This window comes from Dermacentor andersoni, chromosome 11 (assembly GCF_023375885.2).
Source record: "Dermacentor andersoni chromosome 11, qqDerAnde1_hic_scaffold, whole genome shotgun sequence".
Taxonomy (NCBI): Eukaryota; Metazoa; Arthropoda; class Arachnida; order Ixodida; family Ixodidae; genus Dermacentor; species Dermacentor andersoni.
In genome coordinates this window covers 104,763,050-104,790,855 of record NC_092824.1, presented here as the reverse complement: position 1 = coordinate 104,790,855, position 27,806 = coordinate 104,763,050, and the positions used below count along the sequence as shown (strand labels likewise).

General features: G+C 44.9%; 2 protein-coding genes across 3 annotated transcripts in view; one reads left to right on the top strand and one right to left on the bottom strand.

Annotated features, from left to right (window-relative positions):
• The first annotated feature begins 463 nt into the window (after positions 1 to 463).
• LOC129386890 (uncharacterized) lies at positions 464 to 25,020 on the top strand. 2 transcript variants are annotated; one of them, XR_011891161.1, is made up of 5 exons: positions 464 to 529; positions 665 to 822; positions 19,807 to 19,858; positions 20,950 to 21,142; positions 22,986 to 25,020. XR_011891161.1 is itself a non-coding variant. In XM_072285580.1 (3 exons), the coding sequence occupies exon 1, from the start codon at positions 16,361 to 16,363 to the stop codon at positions 17,531 to 17,533; it is 1,173 nt and encodes a 390-aa protein (XP_072141681.1). In that variant the 5' UTR covers positions 16,331 to 16,360; the 3' UTR covers positions 17,534 to 19,858; positions 20,950 to 21,142; positions 22,986 to 25,020. The 2 variants fall into 2 exon arrangements, 1 of the variants encoding a protein (XP_072141681.1); XM_072285580.1 differs by lacking the exons at positions 464 to 529; positions 665 to 822 and having other exon boundaries at positions 16,331 to 19,858.
• Positions 25,021 to 27,190: 2,170 nt separating this feature from the next.
• The window catches only part of LOC129386889 (uncharacterized), a 45,940-nt gene continuing 45,324 nt past the window's right edge, over positions 27,191 to 27,806 (bottom strand). Inside the window, exon 8 of the mRNA XM_072285234.1 lies at positions 27,191 to 27,292. Coding sequence (XP_072141335.1) covers positions 27,191 to 27,292 — 102 coding nt within the window. The remainder of the gene's footprint in view (positions 27,293 to 27,806) is intronic.

The following is a 27,806-nucleotide window of genomic DNA, read 5'->3' as shown; positions in this document are numbered from 1 at the left end:
GTCTCTCATATTGCCGGAGTGGCTATTGATTATTATGCCCAATAATTTGAAGCTGCTGCAAAGAGGAAGCACCTTACGGTCTTCCAGGCTCCTTCCTGATCGGTGGTAATGCAAGCTACTCCGCCGTGATACTGCTGCGCGTGCTTGTCATTGGCGATTGCATAACTGAACTCGCACAGTTTCAAGCGAGAACACATTCATATTCAGTTAACAGATAGGAAGCTGAGCCCACAGACTCCGTAGTGATGTGATAATTCTAATATAACTAAACACAGTTCGGCGCACTCAAATGTGTTAAAATTGTGACTTCAAAACACTTCAATTAGCATTCCCTTGAAAGTTCACCCGTTTTCCGTATCTAATGTGTGTAATTCGAGGCTGCTTTGCTGAATCAACAGATTTCGCCACCAAGCTTCAGGCCAACTTGTTTTGCGGAGTTTTTGGTGGTAGGTGCTTCTAGCATCTTCTAGCGGCCAGATGTCCTGCGGCCCAACCTGCGGATCTTGTGGCTAGCTGTTATAGCGACTAGGTATGTTCATACCCGCACTACAGACGTGAGGGCCACTTGTCATAGTGACATTTTACCCACCTTGTGGTCATGGCGGCCAGGTGTCCTAACAGACCGGTGTCTTGCTCTGTGCCTTGCGAACCAAATGGATGGCAGTTCTGGCGACCTGGTGTCTTGCCGCTTGCCCGGACCTGGTGGCCAGCTGCTCAACCGACTTTGTATGCTGCTGAAGAGAAGATTGGCTGGGCGGTGTAGAATCACAGGAGGCGAAATTCTTTTTCTATCACAATTTCTTTGTAAAAACGGATAGTTGGGTAAGTTACCATTTTCGAAATTAGCGTCTGTCCCTACTTTGTTACCTTTATTTCAGTCATTTATATGCGGTTATGCATCGCCTTCGCTGCCATAACAGAGAATATAGAGAGCCAATATCGCGGCTTGTGTTTGGCTGGGCTACCATTTTGCCATTGTCTGTCTGATGTTGCAAGCAAAAGTGCTCATCTGCTTTCGTAAACACTTCTTTTCGCTACAAGATACGAACTTTAGTTCGCAAAGAGGTCCGTCAAAGTCACATTGCCCGAGTGCAAGATATGTAAACTAATTCAGAAAGCGCCATGCATGTACTAACTGCTTTGTGGCCTTCAATTGATAACAAACGGCTCCAACATGTCGAGATCTGCGACCAAAAGTACAAATCACCGGTGATCAATTAGAATAGGCGTGGTAACGAAATAGATAAATGAGGGCGTGTAAGCGCATTTGCAAGGTTACTGAATTGTGCGTTCGGTTACAGCTGTTGGAGAAGTTAGAACAAGACTGTGTGGACACTATAATAGGCTATGGGCTGGCTTTTTTTTTTCGCGACCAGGAATTTTCGCAAACGCATGAATACTTCACGTAAGTGCAGGTCACAATACGTGCATTGGCAGGGGCAGCAGTATGTGCGTCCAATCACTGCATTTTAGGGAAGATGCAGCATAGCTGCACTCGCATTGTAACGAGGCACAGGCTTGTTCTTTCTGCGATAAGTATTTTTTTTTTTTGTAAATTCGCGCCTTCTCCTAAAGGCGCGCCCAGTATATGTGCATATTAAGAAGTAGGGTTAGGTGCGTGTTGTCACCGCCTTTTAGACGAGACAACAGAACTATGTCGATATTGCGATGGGCCATATAATGTAGTTTGTTAGGGAAGTGAAAACAGGACTGTGCCGCCATTTATTGGGTTATATTTTGGTGTGCTTTCTCGCGAAAAGCAATTTATGCATACTAGTGTATTCTTCGCTCAAATGAGTCAGTATATGTGCATTGGAAGAGAAAGCGATATGTTAATTCATTTAGAGCTCTTTAGAGAAGATATAACAGGGTTGTGTGGAAATTCTACTCGGCTACTGTATTTAGTTTTTCGTCGATAAGTTCTTGCTCTTTCGTGTATTCTTTGCCTAAATGAGCGTCACTATATATTTACTAGCAGGCGTAGCGATATGTTAATCCATTTACAGCTTTCTAGAAAAGATATAACAGGGCTGTGTGGACATTTTAACGGGTTATTGTCTTATGATCTTGGTCAACAACCAATTCACGTAATTTCGTGTATCCTTCGCCTGAATGAATGTCGCTATATATTTATTTGCAGGAGTAACGATATGTGCGTCCAGTTGTAGCTTCTTAGGGAAGTGAGAACAGGACTATGCAGCCATTTTAAGTGCCTATATTTTATTTCCCGCGAAAAGCAATATATGTAAATTAGTGTAATATTCGCTTAAATGAGTCAGTATATGCCGATTGGAGGAGGCCATCATCATCATCAGCCTGGTTAAGCCCACTGCAGGGCAAAGGCCTCTCCCATACTTCTCCAACTACCCAGGTCCTGTACAAATTGTGGCCATGTCGTCCCTGCAAACTTCTTAATCTCATCCGCCCACCTAACTTTCTGCCGCCCCCTGCTAAGCTTCCCTTCCCTTAGAATCCGGTCCGTAACCCTTAATGACCATCGGTTATCTTCCCTCCTCATTATATGACCCGCCCATGCCAATTTCTTTTTCTTGATTTCAACTAAGATTTCATTAACTCGCGTTTGTTCCCTCACCCGATCTGCTCTTTTCTTATCCGTTAAGTTACACCCATCCTTCTTCTTTCCATAGCTCGTTGCGTCGTCCTCAAGTTAAGTAGAACCCTTTCCGTAAGCCTCCAGGTTTCTGCCCCGTACGTGAGTACTGGTAAGACACAGCTGTTAAACACTTTTCTCTTGAGGGATAATGGCAACCTGCTGTTCATGATCTGAGAATGCCTGCCAAACGCACCCCAGCCCATTCTTATTCTTCTGATTATTTCAGTCTCATGATCCGGATCCGCAGTCACTACCTGCCCTAAGTAGATGTATTGCCTTACCACTTCCAGTGCCTCACTGCCTATTGTAAACTGTTGTTCCCTTCCGAGGCTGTTAAACATTACTTTAGTTTTCTGCAGATTAATTTTTAGACCCACCCTTCGGCTTTGCCTCTCCAGGTCAATGAGCATGCCTTGCAATGGGTCGCCTGTGTTACTAAGCAAGGCAATATCAGCGAATCTCAAGTTACTAAGGAATTCTCCATTAACTCCTATCCCCGATTCCTCCCAATCCAGGTCCCAAGAATACCTCCTGTAAGCACGCTCTGAATAGCATTAGAGAGATCGTATCTCCCTGCCTGACGCCTTTCTTTATTGGGATTTGGTTGCTTTTTTTATGGAGGACTACGGTGGCTGTGGAGCCCCTATAGATATCTTTCAGTATTTTTACATACGGCTCGTCTACACCCTGATTCCGCAATGCCTCCATGACTGCTGAGGTTTCGACTGAATCAAACGCTTTCTCGTAATCAATGAAAGCTATATATAAAGTTTGGTTATATTCCTAACATTTTTCTATCACCTGATTGATAGTGTGAATATGGTCTATTGTGAGTAACCTTTACGGAATCCTGCCTGGTCCTTTGGTTGACAGAAGTCTAAGGTGTTCCTGATTCTAATTGCCATTACCTTAGTAAATACTTTGTAGGCAACGGACAGTAAGCTCATCGGTCTCTAATTTTTCAAGTTTTTGGCGTCCCCTTTCTTATAGATTAGGATTATGTTAGCGTTCTTCCAAGATTCCGGTACTCTCGAGGTCATGAATCATTGCTTATACAGGGTGGCCAGTTTCTCTAGAAGAATCTGCCCACCATCCTTCAATACATCTGCTGTTACCTGATCCTCCCCAGCTGCCTTCCCGCTTTGCATAGCTCCCAAAGCCATCTTTACCTGTTCCGGCGTAGAGGTAGTGACATGTTAATCCATTTACAGCATTTTAGAGAAGACATATGAGGGCTTTGCTGACATTCTATTGGGTTGTTGTCTTACGTTTTTGGTCGACAAACTATTCTCGTAATTTCGTGCATTGTTCCCCTAAATGAGTGTCACTATGTATTTATTTGCAGGGTTTGTGATATGTGCGTCCAGCTGTAGCTTTTTAGGGAAGTGAGAACAGGACTATGCAGTGATCTTAATTGCCTATATTTTGTTATTTCCCGCGAAAAGCAATACATTAAATTAGTGTATTCTTCGCTTAATTGAGAATGAGTCGATGTCCAGTGGTAGAGGTAGCGACATGTTAATCCATTTACAGCTTTTTAGAGAAGATATATGATGGCTTTGTGGACATTCTAATGGGCTATTGCCTTACGTTCTTGGTCGACAAACAATTAACGGAATTTCGTGTATCCTTCGCCTGAATGAGTATCACTATATATTTAGTGGCAGGGGTAGCGATATGGTCGCCAAGTTGCAGCTTTTCAGCGACGTGAGAACAGGACTGTGGAGCTATCTTAAGGGGCGGTAGTTTTTTTTTTCCGAGAAAGTAAATTTTTGAAAATCCGTGTATTCGCTTAAATGAGAATCAGTATATGTGCATTGGTAGAGATAGCGATATATTTATCTCTTTAGAGCTTTTTAGAAAAGATATAGCAGGGCTATGTGGACAGTTTAACGGTATATTGTCCTATGTTCTTGGTCAACAAACGGTTCCCGTAATTTCATGTATTCTTCGCCTAAATGAGTGTAACTATATATTTATTAGCAGCGGCTGCGATATGTTCGCCAAGTTGCAGCTTTCTAGAGAAGTGTAAGCAGGACTATGCAGACATTTTAATCGCCTATATTTTGTTTTTCCCGCGAAGAACAACTTATGTAAATAAGTGTATTCTTCGCTAAAATGAGAATCAGTATATATGCATTGGTAGGGATAGCGATGTGCTATGCCATTTACAGATTTTTAGAGGAGATATAACAAGGCTGCGTGGACATCCTAATGCGCTATTGTATATAGTTTTTGGTCGACAAACAGTTCTCGTTTTTTCTTGTATTCTTCGCCTGAATGAGTGTTACTATATGTTTAGTTGCAGGGGTAGCGATATGTACGTCCAGTTGTGCCTTTTTTAGAGAGATGAGAACAGGACAATGCAGCCATGTTAATTGCCTATATTTTGTTATTTCCCGCGAAAAGGAAATAATGTAAATTAGTTTATTATTTCCCCAAATGAGTCAATCTTTGCACATTGGTAGAGGTAGCGACATGTTAATACACTTAAAGCTTTTTAGAGCAGATGTATGAGGGCTTTGTGGACATTCTAATGGACTATTGTCTTACGTTTTTAAACGACTAACTGTTTAAGTAACTTTGAGTATTCGTGGCCTGAATGAGTGTCAATATATCTTTATAGCAGGGGTAGCGATATGTGCGTCCAGTTGTAGCTTTTTAGGGAAGTGAGGACAGGACTATGCAGCCATTTTAATCGCCTATATTTTGTTTTTTCCGCGAAGAACAACTTGTGTAGATAAGTGTATTCATCGCTTAAGTGAGAGTCAGTATATGGGTATTGGATGGTGTAGCTGTCATCATCATCATCAGCCTGGTTACGCCCACTGCAGGGCAAAGACCTCTCCCCTACTTCTCCAACAACCCCGGTCATGTACTAATTGTGGCGATGTTGTCCCTGCAAACTTCTTAATCTTATCCGCCCACCTAACTTTCTGCCGCCCTCTGCTACGCTTTCCTTCCCTTGTAATCCATTCCGTAACTCTTAATGACCATCGGTTATCTTCCTTCCTCATTACGTGTCCTGCCCATGCCCATTTCTTTTTCTTGATTTCAACTGAGATATCATTAACTCGCGTTTGTTCCCTCACCCAATCTGCTCTTTTCTTATCCCTTAACGTTACACCTATCCTTCTTCTTTCCATAGCTCGTTGCGTCGTCCTCAATTTAAGTAGAACTCTTTTCGTAAGCCTCCAGGTTTCTGCCCCGTACGTGAGTACTCGTAAGACACAGCTGTTAAACACTTTTCTCTTGAGGGATAATGGCAACCTGCTGTTCATGACCTGAGAATGCCTGCCAAACGCACCCCAACCCATTCTTATTCTTCTGATGATTTCAGTCTCATGATCCGGATCCGCAGTCACTACCTGTCCTAAGTAGATGTATTCCCTTACCACTTCCAGTGCCTCACTGCCTATTGTAAACTGTTGTTCCCTTCCGAGGCTGTTAAACATTACTTTAGTTTTCTGCAGATTAATTTTTAGACCCACCCTTCGGCTTTGCCACTCCAGGTCAGTGAGCATGCATTGCAGTTGGTCCCCTGAGCTACTAAGCAAGGCAATATCATCAGCGAATCGCAAGTTACTAAGGTATTCTCCATTAACTCTTATCCCCAGTTCTTCCCAATCCAGGTCTCTGAATACCTCCTGTAAACACGCTGTGAATAGCATCGGAGAGATCGTATCTCCCTGCCTGACGCCTTTCTTTATTAGGAATTTGTTGCTTTCTTTATGGAGGACTACGGTGGCTGTGGAGCCGCTATAGATATCTTTCAGTATTTTTACATACGGCTCGTCTACACCCTGATTCCGCAATGCCTCCATGACTGCTGAGGTTTCGACTGAATCAAACGCTTTCTCGTAATCAATGAAAGCTATATATAAAGGTTGGTTATATTCCGCACATTTTCTATCACCTGATTGATAGTGTGAATATGGTCTATTGTTGATTAGCCTTTACGGAATCCTGCCTGGTCCTTTGGTTGACGGAAGTCTAAGGTGTTCCTGATTCTATTTGCAATTACCTTAGTAAATACTTTGTAGGCAACGGACAGTAAACTGATCAGTCTATAATTTTTCAAGTCTTTGGCGTCCCCTTTCTTATGGATTAGGATTATGTTAGCGTTTTTCCAAGATTCCGGTACGCTCGAAGTCCGGAGGCATTGCGTATACAGGGTGGCTAGTTTCTCTAGAACAATCTGCCCACCATCCTTCAACAAATCTGCTGTTACCTGATCCTCCCCAGCTGCCTTCCCCCTTTGCATAGCTTCCAAGGCTTTCTTTACTTCTTCCGGTGTTACCTGTGGGATTTCGAATTCCTCTAGACTATTGTCTCTTTCATTATCGTCGTGGGTGCCACTGGTACTGTATAAATCTCTATAGAACTCCTCAGCCACTTGAACTATCTCATCCATATTAGTAGTGATATTGCCGGCTTTGTCTCTTTACCCATACATCTGATTCTTGCCAGTTCCTAGTTTCTTCACTGCTTTTAGGCTTCCTCCGTTCCTAAAAGCATCAATTCTATCCATATTATACTTCCTTATGTCAGCTGTCTTACGCTTGTTGATTAACTTCGAAAGTTCTGCCAGTTCTATTCTAGCTGTAGGGTTAGAGGCTTTCATACATTGGCGTTTCTTGATCAGATCTTTCGTCTCCTGCGATAGCTTACTAGTATCCTGTTTAACGGAGTTACCACCGACTTCTATTGCACACTCCTTGATGATGTCCACAAGATTGTCGTTCATTGCTTCAACACTAAGGTCCTCTTCCTGAGTTAAAGCCGAATACCTGTTCTGTAGCTTGATCTGGAATTCCTCTATTTTCCCTCTTAGCGCTAACTCATTGATCGGCTTCTTATGCACCAGTTTCTTCCGTTCCCTCCTCAGGTCTAGGCTAATTCGAGTTCTTACCATCCTTTGGTCACTGCAGCGCACCTTGCTGAGCACGTCCACATCTTTTATGATGCCAGGGTTAGCGCAGAGTATGAAGTCTATTTCATTTCTAGTCTCGCCGTTCGGGCTCCACCACGTCCACTTTCGGCTATCTCGCTTGCGGAAGAACATATTCATTATCCGCATATTATTCTGTTCCGCAAACTCTACTAATAACTCTCCCCTGCTATTCCTAGTGCCTATGCCATATTCCCCCTCTGCCTTGTCTCCAGCCTTCTTCTTGCCCACCTTGGCATTGAAGTCGCCCATCAGTATACTGTATTTTGTTTTGACTTTACCCATCGCCGATTCCACGTCTTCGTAGAAGCTTTCGACTTCCTGGTCATCATGACTGGATGTGGGGGCGTAGACCTGTGCAACCTTCATTTTGTACCTCTTATTACGTTTCACAACAAGACCTGCCACCCTCTCGTTAATGCTATAGAATTCCTGTATGTCACCAGCTATGTTCTTATTAATCAGGAATCCGACTCCTAGTTCTTGTCTCTCCGCTAAGCCCCGGTAGCACAGGACGTGCCCGCTTTTTAGCACTGTATATGCTTCTTTTGGCCTCCCTGCTTCACTGAGCCCTATTATATCCCATTTACTGCCCTCTAATTCCTCCAATAGCACTGCTAGACTCGCGGAGTAGCTATATGTTAATTCATTTACTGCTTTTTAGAAAAGATATAACAGGGCTATTGTGTTTAGTTCTTGTTCGACAAACAGTTCACGTAATTTCGTGTATTCTTCGGTTAAGTGAGTGTCGCGGTATTTTTATTTGCAGGGGTAGCGATATGTGCGCCTAGTGGTAGCTCTTTAAGAAAGTGAGAACAAGACTGTGAAGCCATTCTAATAGCTTAAAATTTTTGTATCGTAAAAGCAATTCATGTATATTAGTGTAGTCCTCGGTGAAATGAGAATCAGTATATGTGCGGTGGTAGATATAGTATGCGTTAATCCATTTACAGCATTTTAGAGAAGATATAACACGCCTGTGTCGACATTCTAATTCTTATGGGATATTGTCTTTAGCATTTGGTTGACAAAAAGTTCTCCTTATTTCGTGTATTCTTCGCCTTAATAACTCTCACTAGATATTTATCTTCAGGGGTATCCATATGTGCGTCCAGTTGTAGCGTTTTAGGGAAGTGTGAACTGGACTGTGGAGCCATCCCAATTGCCTATATTTTGTTACTTACCGCGAAAGGCAAGTTATGTAAATTAGTGTATTCTTCGCTTAATTCAGAATGAGTCGATGCCCATTGGTAGAGGTCGCGACACTTTAATCCATTTACACCTTTTTAGAGAAGATATATGACGGCTTATGGCGATTCGCTGATGATATTGCCTTGCTTAAATATAATAACTGAGGGGACCAATTGAAATGCATGCTCATTGACCTGGAGAGACAAAGCAGAAGAGGTGGTCTAACAATTAATCTGCGGAAAACTAAAGTAATGTTTAACAGTCTCGGAAGAGGACAGCAATTTACAATAGGTAGCGAGGCACTGGAAGTGGTAAGGGAATATATCTACTTAGGGCAGGTAGTGACGGCGGATCCGGATCATGAGACGGAAATAACCAGAAGTATAAGAATGGGCTGGGGTGCGTTTGGCAGCCCTTCTCGGCGGCAGAAAGTTAGGTGGGCGGATGAGATTAAGAAGCTTGCAGGGACGACATGGCCACAATTAGTACACGACCGGGGTTGTTGGAGAAGTATGGGAGAGGCCTTTGCCCTGCAGTGGGCGTAACCAGGCTGATGATGACTATGATGATGATGATGATGATGATGATGATGATGATAATATGATGGCTTTGTGGACATTCTAATAGGCTATTGCCTCACGTTCTTGGTTGACAAACGATTGCCGTAATTTCGCGTATTCTTCGCCTGAATGAGTGTCACTATATATTTAGTGGCAGGGGTAGCGATATGTTCGCCAAGTTGCAGCTTTTTAGTGAGATGACAACAGGACCCTGGAGCCAACTTAATATTAAGGGCTGTAGTTTTTTCTCCCTCAAAAACCTATTTTTCTAAATTCGTGTATTCTTCGCCTAAATGAGTCAGTATATGCACATCGAAAGGGGTAGCGATATCTTAAATGACTTACTGCTTTTTACAGAAGAAATAGGAGGGCTGCGTGAACAGTCTAAGGGGCATAGTCTTATGTTCTTCGTCGACAAACTATTCTCGTAATTTCGTGCATTGTTCCGCTAAATGAGTGTCACTATATATTTATTTGCAGGGGTTGCGATATGTGCGTCCAGTTGTAGCTTTCTAGGGAAGTGAGATCAGTACTATGCAGCCATCTTATTTGCCTATATTTTTTTATTTCCCGCGATAAGCAATATATGTAAATTAGTGTATTATTCGTTTAAATGAGTCAGTCTATGCCCATTGGTAGCGGTAGCGACATCTTAATCTATTTAGAGCTTTTTATAGAAGATATAACAGGGCTGTGTGGACAGTTTGACGGTATATTGACCTATGTTCTTGGTTGACAAACGATTCCCATAATTTCGCGTATTCTTCGCCTGAATGAGGGTCACTGTGGCAGGGGTAGCGATCTGTTCGCCAAGTTGCAGCTTTTTAGCGACGTGAGAACAGGACTGTGGAGCCATCTTAATGGGCTGTAATTTTTTTTCCCCCAAAAAGCCATTTTTCTAAATTCGTGTATTCATCGCTTAAATGAGTCAGTATATGAGCATAGGAAGGGGTAGCGATATATTAATCCATTTACTGTTTTTTATAGAAGAAATAGGAGGGCTGTCTGAACAATCTAAGGGGTACAGTCTTATGTTCTTCATCGACAAACGATTCTCATAATTTCGTGTATTCTTCGCCTAAATGAGTGTCACTGTATATTGAAAGCACAGGTTGTGATATGTGCGTACCGGTGTACCCTTTTAGGGAAGTGAGAGCAGGACTGTGCATCCGTTTTATTCGCCTATATTTTGTTTTTCCCACCAGGAACAACTTATGTAAATAAGTTTATTCTTCGCTTAAATGAGTCAGTATATATGGATTGGTAGATATAGCGATATGTTAATCCATTTACTGACTTTTAGAGGAGATATAACAGGGCTGCGTAGACATCCTAATGGGCTATTGTATATAGTTTTCGGTCGACAAACAGTTATCGTAATCTCTTGTATTCTGAGCCTGAATGAGTGTCACTATATATTTAGTTGCAGGGGTAGCGACATGTTCGCCAAGTTGCAGCTGTTTAGGGACGTGAGAACAGAACTGTGTAGCCATCTTAATGGGCTGTAGTATTTTCTCCCGCAAAAAGGCATTTTGATAAATTCGTGTATTCTTCGCCTAAGTGAGAGTCGCTAAATATGCATTGGTAGAGATAAGGATATGTTAATCTATTTAGAGCTTTTTATAAACGAGATAACAAGGGTATGTGGACAGTTTGACGGTATATTGTCCTATGTGCTTGGTCGACAAACGATTACCGTAATTTCGTGTATTCGCCTAAATGAGTGTCAATATATATATATATATATAAGCAGTGGTTGCGATGTGTGCGTTTAGCTGTAGCTTTTTAGGGAAGACAGAACAGGACTGTGTAGCTTTCTTAATGGGCTTTACTTTTCTTTCCCGCGAAAAGCCCTTTTTGTAAATTGCTCTCTTCTTCGCTTTAATGAGCCAGTATATGGGCTTTGGAAGAGGTATCGCTATGTTAATCCATTTACAGCTTTTTATAAAAGATATAACAGAGCTAGTGTCTTGTGTTTTTGGTCGACAAATAATTCACGTAATTTTATGTATTGTTTGGTTAAGTGACTGTCATGGTATATTTATTTGCAGGAGTAGCGATATGTGCGTCTAGTGGTAGTTTTTTAGGGAAGTGAGAACTAGACTGTGAAGCCATTTTAATAGGTTCAATTTTTTTATCGTGAAAATCAATTTATGTATATTAGTGTATTCTTCGCTCAAATGAGAGTCACTATATGTGCAGTGGTAGAGATAGTATATGTTAATTCATTTACAGCGTTTTAGAGAAGATATAACACCCCTGTGTAGATATTCTAATTGGATATTGTCTTTAATACTTGGCTGACAAAAAGTTATCCTTATTTCGTGTATTCTTCGCCTAAATAACTGTCACTATATATTTATCTGCAAGGATATCCATATGTGCGTCCAGTTGTAGCTGTTTAGGGAATTGAGAACAGGACTCTGCAGCCATTATAATGGCCTATGTTGTTTTTTCCCACGAAAAGCAATTTATTTAAATTAGTGTATTCTTCGCCTAAATGTGAGTCCGTGTGTGCCCATTGGTAGAGGTAGCGACATGTTAATCCATTTACTGCTTTTTACAGAAGATATATGAGGACTGTGTGAACATTCTATCGGGCGAATGTCTTGTGTTCTTCGTCGAAAAACAATTCTCGTAATTACGTGTATTCTTCGCCTAAATTATTGTCAGTATATATATATATTTGCCCGGGTAGCGATATGTGTGTCCAGTTGTAGCTTTTTAGAGAAGTAAGAACAGGACTGATAAGCCAAGGTAATGGACTGTAGATTTTTTTTTCGCGATTGACAATTTTGTAAATTAGTGTATTGTTCGTTTAAATGAGAGCCACTATATGTGCATTGGTAGAGATAGCGATATGTTAATCCGTTTACACCTTTTTCGAGAAGATATAACAGGGCTGTGGGGACATTCTAATGGGATGTTATGTTTAGTTTTTGGTCGACAAACAGCTCTCCTAATTTCGTGTATATTTCGTCTAAATGAGTGTCACTATATATTTATTAGCAGGATAGCGATATGTGCATCCAGTTGTAGGTTTTTAGGGAAGTGAAAGCATGACTGTGCGACCATTTTAGTGGCCATAGTTTGTTTTTTACCGCATAAAGCGGTTTTTATAAATTAGTGTGTTCTTCGCTTGAATGAGTCAGTATATGGGCATTGGAAGAGGTAGCGCTATGTTAATCCACTTACAGATTTTTGGAAAAGATATAACAGGGCTATTGTCCTGTTTTTGGTCGACAAACAATTCACGTAGTTTCGTGTATTCTTCGTGTATGCAGTGAGTGTCACTGTATATTTAGTGGCAGTGGTAGCGGTATGTGCGTCTTGTGGTAGCTTTTTAGGGAAGTGATAAGAGGACGGTGCAGCCATTTTATTGGGGGATCTTTTTTTTCTCGCGAGAAGCAATTTATGTATATTCGTGTATACTTCGTTCAAATGAGTCAGTTTATGTCTACTGGTAGAGTTAGCAATATGTTAATCGAGTTACAGCTTCTTAGAGAAGATATAACAGGGCTGTGTGGACATTTTAACGGTCTGCTGTCCTTTGTTGTTGGTCGACAAACGATTCCCGTAATTCTCCTAAATGAGTGTCACTATATATTTATTATCAGGGGTTGCTAGCTTTTTATGGAAGTGTGAACAGGGCTGTGCAGCCATTTTAATGGGCTATAATTTTTTCTTACCGCGAGAAAATATTTTTTAAATAAGTGTATTGTCTTAAAAGAGTCAGTACATGGGCATTTGAAGATCTGTGAAGTAGTGCGTTTACCTAGGTCAAATAATTCCAGAGAACCTTGGTAACGAGATGGAAATTCACAGAAGAAAGAAATTGATTGGATCGCATACGGCAGACATTGCCAGCTCCTGGCTGGAAGCTTACCATTATCATTGAAAACGAAGGTGTACAATCAGCGTGTTTTTCCATCGTTGATATATGGGGCAGAGACTTGGAGACTGACAAAGGAGCTTGAGAACAAGTTAAGGACCGCACAAACGGTGATGGAACGTAGAATGCTAGACATAACGTTAACAGACAGAAAGAGACCGGTGTGAATCAGAGAGCAAACGGGTGTAAAGATGTTCTAATGGACATTAAGAGAAAAAAAAATCGAACTGGGCAGGTCATGTAAAGCGCAGGTTTGATAACCGTTGGGCCGTTAAGGTTACAGAATGGGTACCATGTGGAGCGATGAAATTAGGAAAATTGCGGGCGTTAGTTGGAATCGGTTGGCGCAGGACACGGGTAATTAGAGATCGCAAGGACAGGCCCTCGTCCTGCAGTGGACAAAAAATAGGCTGATGATGATTATTATGATGACGGTGATGATGATGATGTCAACGACGACGACGATGACGACGATCTCGGGACATTATAATTGGCTGTAGACTTTTGTTTTCCGCTACGAGCACCTTTTGTAACTTCTTGCATTATTCACCTAAATGAGTCAGTATATGCGCATTCAGCGGTAGCGATATGTTCATCTTTTTGAAGCCTTTTAGAGAAGTGAGAATAGGGCGGGGGGAGGGGAGCAGACATTCTAAAGGGATACATTCTATTTTTTTCCACAAGAAATGAACGTAACTTCCTGTATTCTACAAAATGATTGTCAATATATCTGCATTCAGGTGACAGTGATATGTGTGTCCAATAACATCGTGTCCGAAACAAGAAATCGGTCTTGCAACAGCACATCAGACACACTACAGACAAGCCGGACATCATACTCATTCAAGAGACCAACACCGACACACCCACACTTCCGGGATATGAAACAATTGCCGTTCCACCAACAAAAGCCTGCAGCGGCGTAGCGACGTTTATCAGTAACAGGCTCGCGTGGGCCGAAATTGACAGAAGTAATCCGGACAGCAAATGCGAGCACTTGTTCATCGAAGTCTTTCCCAAAGGCAAGAAGGGTAAGAGCATACTAGCACTGAACATGTACAGCAGCCCGAACCACAGAACGCAAAGTTTCAGAAGACTGTTGAAGAAGGCCAGGGACAAAGCCGGGGACAACCCACTGATTATTGCCGGAGATTTCAACGCCCCAAACGTAGAATGGGGCTACGGCATCACCAGCGCCAAAGGCAGAAACCTGGCCACCGATGCGGAAGAGATGGGCCTCAACCTTATCACGTCCGCGCTCTACCCTACCAGGATGGGCAACTCGGTCTCGAGGGACACCACCCCAGACCTCACGTTCGTTCTCAACACCGAGGGGGCCACCTGGCATAATACCGGCGAAGACCTCGGCAGCGACCATTACATTGTGGAAACGTCACTAGCAATCGCCTTGAAACCACTACGAAAGTGGAGATACACGGATTGGGATGCGTTTAGACAGATAAGAAAGGAACGTACCGACAAGCCCGCTACACTAGAACAGTGGACGCAAGAACTAAAGGAGGACGCCCGCAACGCGACCAAGGAAATAGAAACAGATGCCCAGACAATCGGGATGGACGCTAAGCTCGCTCACATGCTGGAAGCGAAAAGATCCATACTGCAGAGATGGCGTACCCAGCGACTCAATAGAAGACTTAGGAAAAAAGATTGCACTACTGAACAAGGACATTGAGCACCACTGTGTGGTACTCTCCAACCAACAATGGGACGAAGTATGTGCAAGGGCCGATGGCAGCGTGACATATGGAAAAACTTGGAACCTACTCAAACACCTTCTTAACAAAGGTCAAACCAGGAGCTCCCAGACCAAGGCGGCTGACAAGATAGCGAAACGTGAACTCAAAAACTCCAACAAGCAGGAATTTATGGCAAGACTTGCCGAAAGATACGTGCCACTCTCGAGCAGCGAGGAAAACGAGGCCGTGGCATCCGGTTCCCCGTACACGGGAGCGGACAACCCCGACCTCGATGAACCCTTCACCCTGGAAGAAATCAGGACCGTCCTTCAAAACTTGAATGGCACATCGGCCCCAGGTCCGGACGGTATTAGTAACAAGGCCCTTCGTAACTTGGACGAAGACTCCGTCCAGTTCCTAGCGGATCAAATCAATCAGGTCTGGGCTTCCGGCAGGGTCCCACCGGAATGGAAGAACGCCACCACGGTTCTCATTCCAAAGCCCAACAAGCCCTCGGGCGTCGAGAACCTCAGACCCATATCACTGACGTCGTGCGTGGGTAAGGCGGCGGAACACGCCATTCAAAACAGAATCTCCAGATTCCTCGAAACCAAGGGACTGTTACCACACACCCTCATCGGATTTAGACCCGGTCTATCAACTCAAGACACCATGATTTTAATCAAGCACCAAATCATTGATGACCCCATTAGAAACGCCAAGGCCATTCTTGGGTTGGATCTAGAGAAAGCGTTCGATAACCTCTCTCACCAATACATTGTGGACACCATTTCCGAACTCAACCTCGGAGCTAGGTTCCACTCGTACGTCAAGTCATTCTTGGATAACAGGACGGCTACGCTCCGATTTGCCGACCTCTCCACGGAGACACTCTCGCTGGGGAGCAGGGGCACCCTCCAAGGCTCGGTCATCTCCGCTATGCTTTTCAACCTTGCCATGGCGGGACTTGCTGAGAAACTAGGGCAGATCCACGGGCTCGAGCATACCATATACGCAGATGACATCACCATGTGGGTGTCCAAAGGAACCCCGGGCATGGTGCAGGACATCTTGCAAGAAGCAGTGAATGCCATAGAAGAATTTCTAATTCCCACAGGACTCAGATGCTCGCCTACCAAGTCGGAGCTGCTCGTACGCAGACCCACGCAGAAAGGCCGTAGGCCATACTCGTCAGACTTCGACTATAATCAAGAAATTATCGTACGAACCACTTCGGGACACGCCATACCGTGCGTCGACAAAATCAGAGTCCTGGGTATGATCGTAGAGACTAAAGACGTCAATGCCTCTACGGTTCAGAAGCTCATCACCAAAACCAACAACGCTATTGGGCTCATCAGAAGAATTGCCAATAGACACAGGGGCCTCAAGGAACATAACGTCATCAAACTGATACACGCGTTCGTCACCTGTCACTTCGCATACGTTGCGGCAATGCTCAATTGGACACGATCCGAAAGAGACAGACTGAATGCCCAAATCAGAAAGGTCACCAAGCAAGCCCTCGGCATTCCAACCAGCACCAGCAACGAGAAGCTGGGGCACCTGGGCATGCACAACACCCTGGAAGAAATTGCCGAAGCCCAGCAGCGCGCCCAGCTTGCTAGGCTTTCGACGACGCCTCCGGGGCGCACGATCCTAGAGAAGCTAGGCTTTGCACAAGGACACATAGAAAAAGACTTTGCGGACCTCCCACGGGACATACGCGCCAGGATCACGGTCCGCCCTATACCCAGAAACGTACACCCCGAAAACAACAGGGGCAGACGACAAGCGAGAGGACAATTCCTTCTTAACCAAGCCTTGGCGAACCGTGAACGCTCAGCTTTTGTGGACGCGGCGGCATACACGGGAAACAAAGCTTTCGCAGTGGCGGTTGTGGACGGCCGCGGATCCACAAGATATGCAGCCACGGTAATTGCAAGGAAGCCTGAACAGGCCGAACAGGTTGCGATCGCTGTTGCGCTCACCGACGACAATCTTTCCCATATCTACAGCGACTCCATAGCCGCTATCAGAGCTTTCCAGAAGGGCACGGTCTGCGCACAGGCTCTCAAAATTGTTTCAAAGAAAGAGATTAAGAAACACTTCATATACTGGTTCCCGGCATACCTAGGACCAAAGCTCGGCGACGTCCCCAACCTTAACGAGGCGGCACACGAGGCTGCGCGCGCGCTTACAGACAGCGCGGCTTCACCCGACCACTCGGAGAATAAGGACGCGCCCACTACATACAACGAAGTCGCTAAATACTACTACCTACAACGCAGACAATATAGCACGCCACACCGCACGCTCACTCGAGCTCAAGCGGTTACACTCAGAATGCTACAAACAGACACATACCCCACTCAAAACAGATTGCACCATTACATGCCTGAGCTCTACAAGTCTTATTGCACCAATTGCAATACATCCCTTAACGTTTATCATTTACTCTGGCCGTGCTCGCAAGCTCACGTAAACTACGAACAGGAGAAGCGCAAGTTTGAAGAGGCAATCCGGAGCGAAGAACGCGCTCCCCAACTCTGGGCCGTCCAGCAGGTCCACGACGCCGCCAGGAAACTCAACCTCCCGGTTCCGTCGTGGGAGACGCCCACTCCATGAGAGCCCAAAGCTCTCGTGGCCTGCAGGACCTGAATAAAGTTGATTTCCTTCCTTCCTTGTCGAGAAGTTAAAAGAGGGATGTGTGGGCATTCTAACAAGCAATTGTCTTATGTTTTGCATCTATGAAAATTTTCGCAAATTCTTCTATTGATCGCTTAAATTACTCAGTGCATGCGCACGTTCATCCATTCATCCATCAAATCTTCCATCATATTCATCCACTTACAATTTTTATGAGAAGTGAGGATGGGATGCACTCTGTTTCTTTTTTTTTTTTTTCGGGGCAAGGAGTTCTCGTAAATTCGTGTCATCATCATCATCAGCCTATATTATGTCCACTGGAGTACGAAGGCCTCTCCGTGCGATCTCCAATTATCTCAATTCTGCGCCAACCGATTCGAACTAGCACCTGCGAATTTCCTAATTTCATCGCTCCACTTATTCATTTGTCGTCCTCGATTGCGTTTCCCTTCTCTTGGTACCCATTCTGTAGCCCTAATGGTCCCACCGTTATCTAACCGGCGCATTACATGACCGGCAGTGTGCCATTTTTTCCGTTAATGTCAATTAGCATATCGGCTATGCCCGTTTGCTCTCTGATCCAAACAGCTCTTTTTCTGCCTCTCAAGGTTCTGCCTAGCATTCTTCGTTCCATTCCTTTTTGTGCGGTCCTTAACGTGTTCTCAACCTTCTTTGTCAGTCTCCAAGTCTCTGCCCCACATGTCAGCACCGGCAAAATGCAATGATTATACACCTTCCTTTTCAATGATAATGGTAAGCTTCCAATCAGGAGCCGACAATGTCTGCCGTATGAAATCCAACCCGTTTTTATTCTTCTATGAAGTTCCTTCTCATTATCAGGGTTCCCAGTAATTATTTGAGAGCTAGTTTAATGTACTCTTTCACAGACTGTAGAGGTTCACTGGCGATCCTAAACTCTTGTTCCTTTCCCCGGTTGTGCATCATTATCTTTGTCTATATATGTGCATTTGCAGTGGTAGTGGTAAGTGCATCCTTTTACGAGGAAGCTTTAGCTCGGGCGCAACTCCGACGCTGCCTATTCATATACAAGTGAAACGCAAAAACGTTTTTCTGAAATAACCCCTGGACCGATTTTTATGAAATTTGTTGCATTTGAGAGAGAAAGTTAAATTCTAGAGACTGTTGGAAGCGGAATTTCTATTTACGGCCTGAATTTTGTTAAAAAGCTTTTCAAATATACAGAAGTTTGAAAAAAAAAAATAGAAGCCCGAAGTTTACAAACTAATAGCTCTGCATCAGGAACAGATATCGCGGTTCTGTAAACAACATCCATTATATCATTCAAAGCGGACAAATTTAATGTGTCAATTTATATCCTACGTGAATTTATTACGATGTGTACAAGGGTTCTGCATAAGCTATATTTCCACATTACTAGATTTTCTTAGATTCATGTGTAACATATCAAATTTGTCTGCTTTAGATGTACTATTAGATACCATTCACAAAATTGCGGTATCATTTTTTTCTTGCTGAGTTACGAAGTTGTAAACATGATGATTTCATTTTGTGAAATTTTGCGTGTTTTCACAATTTTTTATAAAAGATTGATGACCTGAATCGAAAATTTGAAACCAACAGTCACTAGATATTAAGTTTTTCTTTTAAATTCAGCAAACCTCGTCAAATTTTGTGCTTTGGTCGCCGAGAAAAACTAATTCTCCTTTTGCATGTATTTAGACAGTAACACACGAGCTAAAGCTTCCTCTTAAAGCTTCTTAGAGAAATAAGAAGAGGTCTGGGCGAAAACTTTATTGGTCTGTAATTGTGCATCAAAGTTTCTTTGCTTTATTATGCGCTTTTTGTGTACGTCAAGTGGGAGTAATCTTGTAAAACCATATCAGCAGTGTTTTGCTGATGCGCAATATTAAATTTCGCACGACGAGGCTGTTCGCAGTTGAAAATCATGTTTCTCTTTTCAGGCGTGTGTGTGTATATATATGTTCAAGCAACCTTATGCTTTCTGGTCCTTTGGACTACGTGACGTAAAGCATCACAATGGGGCTCTGCTCTTTCAATGAGATGTAGACGCACTGTGGGAGTTACGTCAGCATTGTGTCATTCCATTCTTGATTTGGAGGTACTGTTAAAGTAGAGCACCAAGAATAACTTATTTATTCTGGTTTCTTCATATTTCAAACGCGCAAATAGATTTGAGTTGGCAGTGCCAGGAGGTCCTGGCATTGGGTAGTTTTGGGTTGCTATTTTAATTTTCTTTCTTTTCTGTGCAGATCTGCTTGTCCCACGAGACAGGCTATTCGTTCTGCAACTGAAAATTACTAGGTAAAACATGTACCTGTGTTTCAAGCAACAAGAGCAGATCGAATCACTGGCTATCCATACTTGGGTATTCAGCGCTATGCGAGATATTATTTAACAGACATAAAAGTCTAATGACATCAGGTCTTTCAATAAAAATCGTCTAACTGGATTTAATTGCTTCAATGGTAGCCGCAGCCTGTGTTGCAGTCAACTTTCTTTGCCCATTCACCAACACAGCTGACAGTATGTTACCGTATTCTCGCGATATCGCACATTGCTGACCGTCTACACCGCTGTATACTGCAGGCGGCGATTTACCTCATGTCATCATGGTGAAGATCTCATAGGTGGGCGGGTGGGTGGATGGTCGTGATGATGATGTGCACCCTGGCGGCTTGTCGGACTTCATGCGCAAGAAGCTTTCGTGGATGTCCAAGACAGAAATGCACTCGTCTAGCAATACTGCATCTGCATTAACCAAGAAGCCGCGTGAACCATATAAACATCACTGAAGTTACGTGTGTTATTAGCAGCAGACATCGTCAGTAAACATTGCGCCCAGACTTGAAAAGCAATGGTCAAGGCTGTGACAAGTGCTGTTAGCAGTTAGAGCACGCAAGAACATATGGCGCCGTTGATTGTCACTGAATGTGCATTAGCGCCGACAGTTGTACAGAGAGATCGTTGAACTGTCTCGCATGGAGTCATGTCGTATGGAGTAAAGCGGATAGGTGGTTTGCATAGACTACCCATAGGCGCCGCTCCTATCACCTGGTATTGTAGGGGCAAGGGGCTCACATGTTTCATACTGGTTACGCTGTGGAATACTAATGACGACTACAAACGTTTAGGATACCCATACAAAAAAGAAGCCTAAAGGTGAAGCTCTTTTCACCAAGTTTTGTATGAACCTATGTTGCCCCGTTTGCCAATCGATGTAGTACCGCAGTGGTAAATGGTTCTTTATTGAAATAAATGAATAAAGAAATGCAGGCACGAAATTGCTGCTGATTACGCTCTAACGTGGCTGTAACTGTTTAGCGCGGTCAATGAATCCATAAGCTCGGGAAGACACAGTGCGATTCTCACTCTGGCCTTGGCACAACTCGCAGGTCCACCTCGCTCCTGCAGCAGCGAAGCGAACAGCATCCGCAGGCGCACGCTCATGTCGGGCCACAGGTGCCGTTTGTGAGCAACGTAGGCGACACAGTGCCGCAGCCTTGCCGGTGGCATGAACACTCCCTGATGTCTCCGTGCAGCCGGATGCTCCACATTGAAAATTGGTTGGCCAAGATGTCCAGCAGGGTTGAGGCTTCTTGATCTGCATTTTCAAGCGCAAACATATATCTTTTAGGTGGCTCGGCCGCTCATATCTGCATATGTGTGTGTGTTTTGCTACGTATTTACATTTTATGTCTGCATTGCGCCTTTCATACGATATATGAAGCTAACGATTAACGACTTGTGGATGAGGACGTCGATGTTAACAAATGTACCGCCTTCGTTAATTTGACACGCAGCGCTGCGCGCTAAGATTTGTTGAATAGGCGAAATGTCTAAAGAATGTGTGAAAGTGATTAAACAAAGCGAGATTCAAGTGCGTAAATCAGCGACAGCAAACAAGGCAGCCGCTTCGGCAGAAGTCACTCGGCGCGCCTTCAACGCGGCACTGCTGGCGCAACAGCGTGTTTAGCCTCGCTCGTAGAGTAGTCGCTGAGTGCGACGTGGCTTTTATGTGCATGCTTCTCCGGAGAACCCAGCCGCGACCCACGAAACTCGTAACCGACGCACACTCGACATGGGCGCAGTTCCACAAATGAACGGGCGAAAGCCCCTGTGCCTTTCCAAAACGCTTCAGGGCAGAACAGGAAAGGTTTTAAAGAAGGCACATAGGTAACTAAAGCATGCCGTAAACATTTTTTTTTTGTGTGTGAGCTGGAAATTGTTAATCTAATACCGAGAACCGAAGTCAGTTTCTATTACTGAACTTAGTAAAGCACAATTGGAAGCAGCATCAGCGTAAATTCAAACGTAAACGATTCTGAAACTATTCCAATAGATGCTTCCGTTTCCAAGTTCACCTGCATTTATAAATGTGTTTTTAATTAAGACTCTAAAACGTACACTAGGGTCTACTACTACATGTTGAAAAACTCGCTACAGAGCATTTAAGTTCCATGCAATTACCTGAGGAGGCATTCCAATAGGTCATACTGTGGTTCGGTTTCTATTTATTTATGCTGATGGTGCAGTGATTCAGATGTGAAATATAGCCCATTTACAAAACTTAGGCCGTCATGTTAACATTATGACATTATTGGACTGCTCAGGAAAACGTTTCGTTAAGCTAGCTTGATGTGTGCCTTGCAATCGAAGCAAATAAGAAGCACTCGTCTCTATATCCGGATCTACATACTGCGCCGATTCATTACTTTCACCCATGCTTTTGACACTCATCGGATGCCTACATATTTAAATGTATGCCCTTGACAGGTCAATATATGAAATATTCAGAGTTTGATATCAGTAAGACGGGCAATGAAATGGCCGATGTTTCCAGGCTATAGAATTGTCCCGCTTGGAGGAGATGACTTGTGGCGTTGGAAGGTTTAGATAATGTCTAGTTTATATGAACTCTGCTATTTGCATCCTTGCTTGAAGATGAGCATTCCGATTATAAGCATCTCTCATAGACCGCTTAGGGCATATTCTTACTTATTTTTCGCGTGTTATCAAGCACTGTATTTTGAGTGTTACTTGGCCTTTTGCCGCACATTGAGTATCATGAGATTTTTTTGGTACCTGTCACCATACTTTCTCAACAACATTGTAAAGCCCCCCTTACACATTACTCCGATTAGGAGCTTGTAATGTACTGTAAATAAATAAATAAATAAATAAATAAATAAATAAATACATTAATAAATAAATAAATTCTTCTATAATTAGTTTAGATTCTGTGGCCGGCGCCCCGTTAGCAGCACTATGAACCAGGGCCCGTAAATATCGTCCTACCGCTATCACAGCATCTTCTGTTTGTCGAACGGTATGCAGATTCGTGAAAACTGAGTAAAAACACGCGACAAGAATTTGTTTCAGCCTGAATGCGTTGCCCTTCCTCTCAACAATCTTTCTTTCTTTTTTTCAGATCCTGAGCAGCGTGCTCACTGGAAGTGGCAAAGATGGCGACGATCTCCAGACCATGGACTTCGAACGAGAAATCCATCGATCGGAAGCAACCTGGTCCGAGACCGCCGACCCAAGCTGCAGAGGTTCAGCTGCAACGCCAGGTGGCGAACCTGCGTCAGAGCGGCCACATTTACCGCCACGACGACGTGGCCGTTCGAACCATTGCTGAAAATTATGACGAACGCGTGTTTACGCACACACAAAAATAAAGTCTCACAACACCGCTGGCCATCAGGCCGGAAGACGACGACGACGGCGGCGGCGGCGTATAGCATCCAGGACGTGCCAGACGACTCGCACTTCAGATGCCACTAGTCGAACTAACTATAAGTCTTTGCGGGGTACATCCTGAATAGCCTAAGTATAGCTTGGGCGGGGTCATCGAAAAAGAGCACCGATAACACGGCGCCTTAACGAGTTATCGAGTTGGCAAAGGCAGACGAAAGACAAGGAGTGGAATGGTGGTGGATGGCATGAATATCTTAAGGGACGAAAAACCACGTGCGACTGAAAAATTTGGCGGAGATGTTCGCAGTACCGCATGCTGTTTGCGCACTGTTTTTCCCCAAGCCACTAAGGTGCTTCGGTACCCTTTTAACACTGTAATGCCTGTATACTGCACTGCTTGAGATTCCGAAATTCAAATTTGAGCAGCTGAACCAGAAGTAGCGATATGAATTCGCTGTCGAGCTAAGTGTCTGTTTTGAACAGCTTGGGAATAGAGTTGCTAACTACAGTGCTAAGTAACTTTGCTCACAAATTCTATCTCCAGCACAAATTTGCACTCCATGGCGTGTAATGGAGAAAATTCTGCGTACGTGCAAGCGTGCTCGAGCATTGCAGGGTTTAAATACTCCCCCAATACTGTTCGTTTCAGTGCTGTTGGATGATTCGAACAGCAAGTTCGTCAGTGTTCAAAAACTGCAGCAGTTGGCGACGAAGCCTGGAGTGAGCTTCTGCAATATTCACAGAGCATCTTGAAGGCGTACCACAGGTTAAGTACATAAAATTTCCGGATGGCTTATCACGCGCCCCCATAACTGGCGCCCGTGTATTGTGTTGCAGGAAGAGTTTTTCGTGACGTTAGCATTTTGCGGAGGTTAAGCAATCGCTGTATAAGAAGGAAGAGCCACTTGAATACTGGTGTAATTTGGGGCTTTTTTTTTGTTTCTCAGTTCTATCTTGTGCTTTCCCTCGGTGGCTCCGCCCTCTTTTTTTTTTTTTTTTCTCTCGTACTGAATAGCTGGTCGCACCTCTTAGCCTAAGACTTTCTTAAAGCTGTTCCAAATATTCTGCATCCAGAGTAGCGATTTTCCTCTCTTGCATGTACCTCCTTCTTTCGGCTGTTACGGTTTTCTGTATTTAGGAGTCGCCGCTAAGACTTTCTGAAACTGTCCTCATGTCGTTGCCATCGTTAATTCGTACGTGGGTACTTGCGATATGGAATAACAGCTACTGCGAATCATACGCATAACTGATCTATTCGATGTCATTTTTTTATGTTGCGAAATTCCGCAGCGTATTCTTCATTCCGGCATTTTTCGCGGTAGTCATTTTTCGCGGTAGAAGATTCGTTGGCTTATAGCAACGTAGACGTCGCTGGCTAGCCGGTAACAAGAACGCTTACTGTGGACTCCGTGCAGCCGGATGCTCCACATTGAATATCGGTTGGCCAGGATGTCGAGCAGGGTTGAACCGCCTTGCTCTGCATTTTTCTTGCTCTGCAGCTATGAACGCACGTAGTACACATCCAAACATTGATGACTGCTGGCGTTACTGAACTGTAGTTCGCGATTAGTGGTGGTATTACTACTACACTCAGAGTATTCGTACTGTTCGCCTTGCATGTGACGCAGTACAACCCTCAAATTGCACCTACGGCAGTCTCCTCTTGATTTCGTTTGTGTGCGCGTGTTTTGACCCGCCCATAGGAATTATTTGACTCGTGTAACGAATGTTTACGAATTTCTAAATAAACTTGAATGAAGGCCGTGCGTGTCTTGTCTCGCGTCAGTTTCCTCATGAATGATGCCAATGTAAGGAGTGATCCGTTCACTACCTACAAACTAGCGTTTTCGTACTTACGTTGCCGAGTAGAGTTTTCCTTGAGAGTGGACAAGTGCCAGAATGTCACGAATGAACTGTTCTGCCAAAGGGAGACGTGGGTCCGCTCATAAAAGGAAGTGAACGGCGCCTTATAACCGCATGTCACAGCGCTACCAAACTGCATCACGGATTACAATTGAAGCGCGTGTAATGGTTCGGCTGCATTAGAGGCACGGCACTTAATTTACGCCGCTGCAAAGTGGACGCAGAGTCCAGGGTCACTGCGCAGCTAGCGTGACTGGCGGCGTCCTGCGCGCATGAGCGTGGTCAGCACGGGGATGGAGCACGTCTTATCTGGTCGGAAGCATCAACTGTGAGAGCATAGGCGAGCAACAACGGTCTAGCTGGCCAAGCTACTGGTCGAGAAAAAAACGGTGTTCGGTGTGCCGTTCCGGTAGCCGAGCGGCTTGAGTGTTGATCTCGTATCCTTCAGTACGGTGGTTCGATTCCCGCTGCCTGCATCGCTGTGAAAAAAAAAAAGGCAGCGATGCGGATGCCGGGGCTCGAAGTGCCATCCATGAAGGTTCGAGGTGGACCGCTAAGGCTGGGTCTCGACCTCTAGAGGACCTCCTGCATCGTAGTACCGGCGTACGCATGGCCAGTGCGCGGATTGAAGGCGGTGCGGACGTCGGCACAACGACGCAGGTGACCCCCTGGGAGTTATGTCGCCGTGCAGCTTGCTGCCGGAACTGGGAGTTCCGGCACCCAGCTGTGCACTCGGCCGCCGGAATGTGGCGGATAAGAGGGAGTTTTGTGTCATGGTGCACACAATTTCCTCTCGCTATCCCCCGGGTATCCTAAGAGGGTGGATACCTGCTGCTTTTGGGGGAAGTGCGGAGGGCACCCCACGGAGAAGGGCGACCACACGCGAAGGAGAGGACACCACGACGCCCAGAGAAAACCGACCTGCAAACGACGTGAGCCACCCCTCCACAGAAAATCGCCGCGCACCTGGCGACCCCCCCCCCCCCCCCCCGATCTTTTGCCGCGCCAGCTCTATAGAGGTCGGCCCTCCAAGAGGTCGCGCGGCCCTCCATAGAGCGCCGGAGGGCCGCGCGACCTCTTAGCTCTTAGAGGGCCGACCTCTATAGAGCTGGCGCGGCAAAAGATCGGGGGGGGGGGGGGGTCGCCAGGTGCGCGGCGATTTTCTGTGGAGGGGTGGCTCAGGTCGTTTGCAGGTCGGTTTTCTCTGGGCGTCGTGGTGTGGTCTCTTTCGCGTGTGGTCGCCCTTCTCCGTGGGGTGCCCTCCGCACTTCCCCCAAAAGCAGCAGGTATCCACCCTCTTAGGATACCCGGGGGATAGCGAGAGGAAATAGTGTGCACCATGACACAAAACTCCCTCTTATCCGCCACATTCCGGCGGCCGAGAGCACAGCTGGGTGCCGGAACTCCCAGTTCCGGCAGCAAGCTGCACGGCGACATAACTCCCAGGGGGTCACCTGCGTCGTTGTGCCGACGTCCGCACCGCCTTCAATCCGCGCACTGGCCATGCGTACGCCGGTACTACGATGCAGGAGGTCCTCTAGAGGTCGAGACCCAGCCTTAACGGTCCACCTCGAACCTTCATGGATGGCACTTCGAGCCCCGGCATCCGCATCGCTGCCTTTTTTTTTTTCACAGCGATGCAGGCAGCGGGAATCGAACCACCGTACTGAAGGATACGAGATCAACACTCAAGCCGCTCGGCTACCGGAACGGCACATCAAACGCTGTTTATTTCTCGACCAGTAGCTTGGCCAGCTGGGCCGCTATTGCTGCCTAGCTGGTCACACAGTTCGTTCTGCCGACAACATACCACATGCTCTATCCGCGTGCTCATGTGCACATTACGCTACACTCTGCGTACACTTTGCAGCAGCGTAGCGGAACTGTATCGGGCGTCACTGAACACGCCGTAGTTATCTGAATCCTTGACCCGGTTTAGTAGCACTGCGAGGAGCGGTTCAATATAGCAAGCTGTTCAATTCCTTTTATGAGAAGACCCACGTCCCCCTTTGATAGAAATACTTGTCGATTGACTGGCGACACTCGGACGCTTGTCCACGCTGAAAGAAAATGCTAGCGAAGAGAGACCAGACACGCACGGGCCTTAATTCCACACACTAACTTTATTTCGGAGCTCTTAACCATTCGTACACCAGCAAAAGCATTCCTCCGGCCCTGTAAAAAACAAAATTGAGGGACGATCAAAAACCGAACATTCCCACCTTAATTTACGCCGTATACATGCGCGCACATGACGCCGAAAGTGCAAATTTCTCACAAATACGACATCGAATCCATTACTAGAACGAGAGGTGCCGGGAATAGAAAGTAACGCTGGCAGGGGAAAACAAATACTATCACAAATTCTTAGTGGCAATTCCGAAGTCCTGGACATCGTAAAACCCAGAAGGCTGTATCTGTGCGAGAAACAACGAAATCCATTCTACAAGTATGTTTGGAACAGCTTAACGGAAGCCTCCGGCTAATAAGCACGGCGCACGGCTGTTCGCGAAGATTGTGGAACGCGAGAGAAAAGTACGCGGAAAAACTACAGAACAGCACGAAAGTACTTCCGATGCTCAACAAGCTTTTTCATTCTTATGCAGCGATTGCTTAACATGCTAATGTCACGCGTAAGTTTGCCTGCTACACAACACAGGCGCCAGTTCAGTGATAAATTATCCCGACG